Here is a 10,031-nt window from a genome sequence, read left to right on the forward strand (position 1 = left end):
ACAGGCACACGCTCCAAACGGGAACCACACTAGTGTTTTTAAAGTCTCCTGGAAATGTCATGTACTGAATGAGCAAGAACGACCAATACAGGGAAAAACATGTAAAACTTATGCGGTCATGCAGGGCAGAGTTTTCTCTGCGGTCAGCTTCAGTGAAATGATTGCATCCTAAAGTGCCGGCCATTTTTCTCAGACAAGGAAATTTATCATGTTCAAACTGTCATATTAATTGGTTCTGCTTAACTGAGCCGGATCTGCAACATTTCCAGGATGTAAATTTTAGCCTTTGACTCTGACGTATTCAGGTGTGACTTCCAATTACTGTTGGCCGTTTTATGGTTTTCTTTGAGCTAATACACATTTTGAGATGGTGTATGCTATATGGAAGATGTAGGGATGAATGAAACATAATGTGTTTAATATAGAAAAAGTCCTAAATGTAATTTAAAAAGAAAACTTGAAGGTAACTGCCGTTTTCTATTAAATAGCCTGTTGATATTGTTATGTTCTGTTTCATGCAGTATTTTCTCTGTGTTCCAAATAGAGTAAATCAATAAATTACACTGACATTTCTTCCATGGGTGTGTTTGCTGCCACTGCAAAATGGGAACCAGCACATCACAACTGCTTGTTTTTGTAGTGGCAACATCAGTAACATTGAATATTGAGGGCAGTTGTGATCAAATGAGCTCTTATCAGCTCATCCAAAGAAAAATAAACAAGCAAAGAACATTTAAAAAAGAAAATCATCTTTCAGATGAGTGGCAGACTGTTGTTGAGCCAGCACAGATGAGCCATTATGTAAGAATTTTATTTTTGGTTTAGGGTTTGTACTGTACATTTATTTCTCGGCTTTTGAGGAGACATCAGTGCCTTTTTATAGCCAGTAATGTTAAAACTAGACACGGACGTTGAAAAAAAGCAATATCCTTTGAGTTTGTGATGTGAGATAAGATTGCTTCCATTTTCTCCCACGACTTTAAGACAGTTAAAAATAAACTAATTTTCCAGCTCATATACACTGTTATGGACAAATGATGCAGGGTGCTACAGCATCCAAAACATCCCTATATTTTCCCTTGTCGCCACGCTTTATTTCATGATGTTTTATGTCCAAAGGGCATCTGAACACAGCTTCAGATCTCAGCGCTGCAGTCTGGTGATGTGGGGAGGGAAGTACCTGGCTTACCCACTGTTGGAAGTGGGACGGTCTTTAGGGAATCTTAGGAAGAGAGCCGGGAATAAGGTTTTGATCAGGACCAGCTGTCACTTCTGTCCTCAACTATTCTGTTGAAGCCCACAGTCCTGCAGAAGTACAAGTATAATTGGCTTATTTAGAGTGGGGAGGCTGTGTTGTGTTTTAATAAGTCACCTTGTTTTATTGTTCTTGCCAATCAACAGACATGGTTTACTTGTCACTAAAACTAACTTTACTTATAGACTACAATAATTATGTAGATTTATTTATGACAGGAATTATATAATATAATTTGCCTTAAATCCATGTAGTCTGTGATCCATCAAGGCCCCAGGCACTGGAGGTGGTGATCACCATATACTGTAGGCTTTAATCACGTGTTGAACAGTTAGGGGAGATTGTTTCAATGATTTTAGAAGAGCCTGTCCATGGCAAATAAATAACTGTGTTGATTCAATTAAAGCTAAAAATGTGGTTTCAAATCTGAAGTATTTCTTTATAACAATCAATTGTATTGACTAAATAAGCAAACACACTATTAAGAGTTAAACGCAGCTAATCAACTTCATTAGGACTGTTTTGACATGGTTTTATCTGATTTGATTGACAGTGATCAAACAACCTGCCAACATGTCATTAGATTGAGATTATGCTAAATCCTGATTGGTGCACAGAAGCAATAGTGCAAAGCAAAGAAACAGATTGCTTTGGGAAAAAAAGTGTGTAAAGAAGAAAAAGAAGTATTGGTTAAAGAATATGGACAAGTAATAGGTGTGAATAAGGAGCGTCAGGGTGAGGTGGCATTTGTAGTTTCCACCAGAGCTTCATTCAGGTCCAATGTATAAATGAAAGAATGTGAAGACAAGAAAAGATATGATGAAATATGTTGCCCCGTTAAGAAGCTAGTATAAAGATTATAGTCATATGGTACTGCAAATGCATGGAGTACACATTTGTCAACTTGCATGATACTAACAGAAGAAAATGTTCATGTAAAAAAAAAAAAGTACAGTATGTATATTATTACATAACTAGATCCAGTGAATAGCTTTAAGACAAGCAAAGGATCCTTCCACTACACCCAGATGAAAAGGTCAGATTTGGGTTGAGAAAAATAAAAACAAACCAAACTCTCCACCATTACTTGAGCCTGGTCTGATCACAGAGAATGGCAGCATACTCTGTATTTGTTTTCCTCCTTAAAACTGCACCTTAACCTTGACAAAACAATGCCTCCCACTCCAACAGACCCACTAAGACCCTCTGCTCTGGCCTGTAGGCTTGTTTTTTATGTGTGCCAAACATGTACGCATCCACTTGTCGAGAGCCGAGTGAAGAATGACTCATTTGACCGACCAGCCGTTTTCTTTTCTTTTTTCTCCATCTCTCACTAAACCAATGTCTCTGTTCTTTGTATTGCTGTAATCACTAACATGTCACTCAGGGTGTAATAATGGTATTATTCATTGCAAACTGACCACAGTATCTCTCACTGCAAATGTCCTGACTGACTGTTGTTGATGAATAGCCGCTTACACCCTCGATTGATATTTGAAATCAGACTCGGACTAACACCTCAATACAAATGCCTTTCGTTATCCTTTTTTATTGTCTGCCTGCACTGACAGTTAAGATGCTGGTTCACTGAGAAAAATGCCATTTTTTTTTTCAAAAAATATTTCTAGAGAGAAATGACTTACTTACTTACTAGCTTTTATCTTTCATCATTTCTTTTATAAAACATAATTGAAATATGTTTCTTGTGCACAGGGCAAATAATCGTCGTAACAGAGGGATTATTTTCTGTCTCAATATTTACAGAAAACAAAAAAATGACATTTCTGCTGTATAATTCACACCTCAGTATCATTATTTGTAGGAATTATTTAGTGGATCAGAGTAGTCTGCCCACATCACTGGCACCATCTCCAAAATGTGCTCTCCAAAGACTCAGGAGCTTATTATGAGTGGACTCCTTTAGAATAATTGATTGTATTTGACATGACATGGAGAAAGCTTGGCGGATTGACACTCTGCAGCAAAGCCCTGATCAATCCAAATGAGAGACTGGAGGAGCTTTTATTTCTCTGCCAGAGTTTATTAGAAACAACTCAGCTTCTCTGGAGAAACTCTCATCATCCAGAAACAGCTTGGACCTATTAGTATCTGGGAATGTAAATTAGCGTGATCCCTCACCTCATCATGCATTGAAATATTCCCTGTACACTAGTTTGACAAAACATAATGAAACATTGAGTTAAATGCTGGGCCATGTTCCAGAGCACTTTTGCGGTGGGCGTTAAGGCATGAAGAGCTGTGATTATCAGCGAAGATTAGTTTCTGTCCTAACAAATACAAAGATTTGCTGTGATTTGATGAACTGCACGTTTGGAATGATGAATAAACCTTGAGAGACGACTGGGCATCCTCTGGATCTGAATTTCACGTGGAATGGGTGTAAAACGGATTTCCTTCCTAAGTTATAGTACAGGATCTCAAAACAACTAGAGAAGTGTAGTTTTAAAGGTTGATGTTCTGCTTTATTATTTATTTGTCTGACTTGGATAATGTTTTAGTGACATTTAATGGATCTGGTTGCAAGGGATTTCTTTTTTGTAACGAGACTGTATTCAGCTATCCTGGGAAAACCATGACGAATTTCCAGCAAATTTGAGATTTGCTCTGCAAGTCAGTCTGGCCAAGAGCCCATTCAAGCCCATTTCCAATTTTTCCAAATCGAGGCACCAATCAAAACTGTTGAGGCAGGCTTTACACGATGACGATAGCGCAGCGACGGCAAGCAGCTTTTTATTTACATTCATTATGACGGCCACCGAAGCGCAGCAACCCGTTGATGCTGCTGTCGCTGCTACGTCACCCAGATCCCTGGTCTGATTGGTTGAAGGACTATTCAAATGCGCCCAGAGGCATTTGAGCGGCGTTTGTTGGTGACGCCCCTTTGGAAATGAGCTGTGAATGAAGCTTGTCAAGACCCACTCTCAGTTACAACTGAGAAAGGTCTGGTGTCAACCAGGCTAGCATTCAGCTGTTTTCCAAGGAAATTTAATGATTCTCAACTATGTTATTTTTTTGTATCAGAGTAATATTCTGCATGAGCTGCTATTAGTCTGTCTGTATTATTTACTTGCATCCACTTCAACGCAACCAAGTAATTCTCCTGCATGCCTCTCACCGTAGAGATCATTAAAAGTTACTCCATGCTCCAAGTGGAGACGCCTTTATCTTCACACTTCTGTTTCCTATGTAAATAAAGCTTTGGGCTTGTTTTGAAAAGCAGGAAAGTAAATGTTATGTGGTATGTCATCGGTCTAAGGCAGTAAACAGCAGATGGTTCGCAGGGCCTCTTTAGCGCTATGGATTTTATTTACCTACCCACCTGAATGACCTGTGTTGAGCTGAGCAGCTGATGCGGAGAAAGAAGAAGCGGGAGTTAACAGTTTGCTGTTGTTTACTCCAGTTCCACTAGACTGCAAGGCCAGAAGAGTCATTTGCCATGCACCGAGAAATTAGCTTGTTTATCAGCATTTTGATTTCCGTCCCGCCTCGTCGTCCCACTGACATTTTAGATGTACATGATCCATGACTGATTCCCAATCAAAGTGGAGCCTCTGTAACATATAACGTATCGTATTTGGCTCGAGCAGTTTCCATTGTTGTATAATTAAATGCATGATGATTAGCGTTGAGCCCATGAGGACAATAGCTTATGTGTACGCCTTCAAAAAGGTAACCTTGAACATTGTACATCTGTCCTGCCAATTGGATATGCTCCAAAGATGCACAGCACATAACCAGTGACACATTGCAGCTCAGGTCCATACAGTAGGATATCGGTTGTTTCAAGGTGATTTGCTGTGGTATATCTGAGCTTTTTTTTTAAATTACCATACATGGTGATGTTGCACCCTTGGACCACCTAGTCTACTCTGGAGTTGAGTTAGTCCTTGAAAGGTTACAAAAATCTTTAGCCATTCATTACTGTAAGAGAGGAAGTGTGGAAAGTGATGGAATATAATGAAAACTAATACTCTTTCTGGTCACTATGTTATCAGTAGATATGTTAAATATCCCATTACAGGCCCAGAAGTAACCACAGTTCTATGCTGTCAAGAGACAAACATAATCCTGAGGGAAATTACCCATCAGGAAGGCAATACTCTTACTGAGATGCAATTACTAGGCCACTTGTGATACTTTCAGCCCAGTATCCATGTGTGTGTGTGTGTGTGTGTATGTGTTTGTGTGTGTGTGTGTGTGTGTGTGTGTGTGTGTTGTGTGTGTGTGTGTGTGAGAGGGTGGTCGATATGTGCATAACAGCTCTTATGTTTTGCAGAGTAAATTGGATTCTTTGCTGGAGAACAGTTAATTTAGAATATGTCCAAGATGCAAAAGATTGATGTGAGTATATCGTTACAACTATAGGTTTGTGGTGCAGGGCAGCCTAATGGAAAAAATATTGCAGGGAGGAGGAAATAGTTTTTATCCCAGAATTATAGAGAATTCTTCTGCACTAACTCTGTTAATCTCCAGATTAGAAATAATTTGGATTTTGGGGTAGGCTTTTTATACATTAATTTCCAAGCAAACATGACTTAATTTGGGGAAGGAAAAACTGTGTGCATGCTCAGATTTTCTTTCACTTTATATTATATTGTGGAGCTCCTGTGCTCATGTTTGTTAGTAGTAAAATAAACAGCGTGTCTCACAGAGGATTTAATGTACCAAATTAGCACTGAATCACATAGCCTACAAACAAAGAAAAGAGCACGGATTGGAATGAGCATCAGTGTACACATTTGATGAGGATTTGCTTGAGGCAAATGCTATGCTTTATTATTGATACTAAAATAGAAAGGGTAGAAACAAGACTTGCTCCTGTGCGTATGATATACTCTGCACTGTCGTATCCTACAACTCATCAAACCAAACAACAAACTAAATTAAACATAATATTTGCGGCGGTGGCAAATGGCTTTCCATTGTTCCGGAGATACATTAATGCTGGGGACTTATCTATTGTACTACAAATTATCACCTTGAATCTGATAATTAATCACTGCTTCCTTCAATGAACAGCCCCTAACCTTAAACGTAGCACAGAGAAGAGAAGAAAAGCCTGCACCCATTGCAGGGGAAATGCATGTGCATAAGAAATAAAACTGCCTGCACAGAGCATGAGCCTTGCATGCATAATAAATGTATGACAAAACAATACCCCAGGCACCCCAGTATTAATGATATGCGGCAAACTCATTATTAAAGTTCCAAAACAGCTCCTGGAGTAACACAGATGGAGTCAATTAAGCAATGAGCATACTTGCTTGCCTGCCGTTTCATCCTCTTTCTTTTATCTCTTGCATATTACTCCATGGATGTAATTAGCTGTATGTTTCTCCTCACAAGATAATGTCCGGTGATAATAACAGTTATTTTCACTTGTAATTTCACATAATGTACTGCTTAATAAATTTGCTCCCGCTGTGTCCTTGGGTATTTTATTTGCACTGCAAGAGGTGTTGAGGATAATACTGTGCTAAGCTGCTTTTTTTTTTCTCTTCCCCTGTTTGTGTTCCCAGAGACCTGATGCCTTCAACGCTGGAAGGGCAGATCACCATGGAGAAGACGCCCAGCTACTTTGTGACTAACCATGCCCCAAAGCGGATCCACTCCATGGCCAGGGACATCAAGCTTATTATAGTGGTGCGTAATCCAGTCACTAGAGCCATTTCAGACTACACACAAACTTTGTCTAAGAAACCTGAGATCCCCACCTTTGAGGTCCTGGCTTTTAAGAATCGGACGCTGGGTCTTATAGACGCCTCATGGAGTGCGTTGCGTATAGGAATATATGCGCTCCACTTGGAGAGCTGGATGCAGTATTTCCCTCTCTCCCAAATGCATTTTGTCAGCGGGGAAAGGCTCATTGTGGATCCCGCGGGCGAAATGGCCAAAGTGCAGGACTTCTTGGGACTAAAACGGATCGTCACAGACAAACACTTTTACTTCAATAAAACTAAAGGATTTCCGTGTCTGAAGAAGCCAGAGGACAGCAGCACTCCCAGATGCCTCGGCAAGTCTAAAGGGAGAACTCACCCTAAAATTGACCCGGACGTAATTCGGCGGCTGCACAAGTTCTACAAACCCTTTAACATGATGTTCTACCAAATGACTGGCCAGAACTTTGAATGGGAGCTGGAGGGAGACAATGAATCTCGTAGCTCTCAGGACTAGTACACTGCGGCATGGCACAGCGCAGCCACACCACCAGCCTTCTTCAATAAAACTACTGTTGTCTCGCTTTGTCTTCAGAGAGAGTGCTTGAGCGCGCCAATCAATCATGGCTGTCTTTGCAGTGTCTGTATCCATTAGCAAGAGTTTACTGACATGCTTTTTCTCTCCCTTCAATACTAATGTTGTTGATGATGGCAAATCATTATTGTATATACTAAACATAAAATATATTTATATTTGTGAAAAGGAGATGATTTATTCATTTTGTTTTTAAAGCATAGAGCTGATATAAAAATCATGTTGACTATGGCAATGCATGCGATAAGTTAAGTGTCCTTACCTCATGAGCCCAAAGGCTAAACTCTGCCTATTTCTTTTCCCTTTACTTTCATTTTTGCAGTTTGTTGCCCTCACACCCACTCACCAGCATCAAGTACAAAAAGCTATTCTATTTCAATAGCTAAGGCCATGAAATGTTCTGTATTATGTCTTTACACACTGTCCTGCTGCTTTAGAAGAGAAAGAAAAATGATAAGACATATAGTACAATAATCTTCTGAACTTGTGCTGATCTTTTCAATCCTTTCATATTCTGAGTGGAGACAATCCTGTTTTTGTCTAAGTTTACCAAAGTGTTCATTACTCAGTGTTGTGGTTGCTCTGCACTCATTAATTGCACACATAGTCAAAAAGAGAGCTGATGTACAGTGGCCATCATTCAATTATTGGATTGTTTCACTGCTTAGTTAAACATTAGCATACTGATGACCATGCACTCAGACGTTGTGCAGTATCAGTGATTTTGGCATAATTTGACAAATGAATCTGTCTACTGCAAATAGAGGGTTAGCTTTAGATCAAACAATTCTGCATCTTGACAAAAACAATTTCCCGTCGCACAAAAACGCACCCAAAATATCAGGTAACTCTCGCAGTCCTCGACTGTTTGCCTCATGACCCTCCTCTTGTTGCAGTAATACATGTCAATGAGGGTGAAGAACAACACCAGAGGACCGAGCAGAAGTTTGTTAACAAACATCTGCTGTGACGCGGTCTTCTGTCGTTAGAGATTAATGGCGTGTTAAATAAGCCGCTGCCGCTGGAACACTGTCAATGTCAGAGAGAATTTGCTGTCAAGGAAAAGCTACATACATGCCCAGGTAAATTACCAAGCCATTACTGTATGTACTTAACTTGAATGAGATGCTGTGTTGCAGGGAAATGTGCTGTAATCAGAGGTTTAATTGTGATCAACAGGACTAACTGGGTGGATGAAAATAACAGGGTTTTGCTATGAAATGCTCCTTTACTCATGCAATGAAAAACCAACATGACCCATAATTTTTTCTTTATTTTTTCTTTTGCATAAATCGCTGTGCGTCTGTCTGTTGTCTCTGGACTTTTCATCAATTGAGACAATCAATACAGCCAATGAGTCAATAAATACAGTCTGCTACACATCACTGGTTGCTACAGCTATGATGCATTGCTCTGTTAATCCTCTCTGTTCTCTTGCCATGGATGGCTGGATTGGTTCACTCTCTGCAGACCTCTCTGTCACCCTGGGGAGGCCGGCACCAGCAGCTACTTACACAGAGCAACTGATTCAATCAAAGTAAGCACTATACTGCCCTTTGTAGCGCCAAGCCTGAACACTTACCTCTGAGTCTCACTATCCCAGAGTCACAACTTCCACTTTGAGGCTTCTCTGTGTAGCCATCTTTTGGTGTGTTTTTTTTTTGACAATGTCTCTGTCTCTCCTCTCTTTCTCTCTCCGCAAACGTCATCCTCAGAGCCGATATGGTTTCAGAGAAGGCACAGCGCTCTGTATTAAGATATCTACAAGCAAGACATGCTAATCATACATTTAAGAAAAGCTTCTATCATTATTTATTTATTCATGTTTTTTTTTTTTTTCCCCTCAAGCTTTGAAACGTGTATAATCCACCTTCCAAACCAGACAGTCCCTCCTACTCAGTGTAGAGATCCTCAAAGAAATCCACAGAAGGCACCCTACAGTGTTGTTAGGACAGATGAGGACTCAATTTTCCCATCTATGAATATGCACTCCTGTTATCATTTGCATTTCCAGGATGACACACATGAGGGAATTCCTTTCCTAAGTCAAAACTTGGATCCAACCTCTCGTTAACAGAAACACACACACACACACACACACACACACACACAAACACACACACTTTTTTCTTTTGTACCTCTTGCTTGTTTTAGGTACAGGCGGAGTACTGTGATACATCCTGCGAGAGTTGCGACACATGAAAGGCATGCTAAGCTGTCCTTCATGTGTTCCTCCCGGTGGGGGTCATGCAGCACTATGTGGTTCATCAACATCAAGTAAAGAAGACTGCGATGATAGACGAGCATCGCCTGCTCATCAAACTGTCACTGCTCCAGTGCCATCGTTTTAAAGTGAAGTACAAATTCATATTTGTCTGTCGTTACTGACAATGTGGCAAAGAGCTGAAACGGTAATTCGCGGCATGAAAAAGCTACCTGGATGCACTTGAAATTATTTGCAGTTGCAGCTTGTGTGTTTATTTTGGGCTGAAATGCTATAATC

The 10,031-nt window shown here is 40.1% G+C and overlaps 1 protein-coding gene across 1 annotated transcript in view; it reads left to right on the forward strand.

The window, feature by feature from the left end:
• hs3st4 (heparan sulfate (glucosamine) 3-O-sulfotransferase 4) overlaps positions 1 to 7,450 on the forward strand; it is a 77,869-nt gene extending 70,419 nt beyond the window's left edge. The window contains exon 2 of the mRNA XM_028600431.1: positions 6,796 to 7,450. Within this exon, the coding sequence (XP_028456232.1) occupies positions 6,796 to 7,450 (655 nt within the window). The remainder of the gene's footprint in view (positions 1 to 6,795) is intronic.
• Positions 7,451 to 10,031: the final 2,581 nt, after the last annotated feature.

This window comes from Perca flavescens, chromosome 15, assembly GCF_004354835.1.
Source record: "Perca flavescens isolate YP-PL-M2 chromosome 15, PFLA_1.0, whole genome shotgun sequence".
In the NCBI taxonomy this organism is placed as follows: Eukaryota; Metazoa; Chordata; class Actinopteri; order Perciformes; family Percidae; genus Perca; species Perca flavescens.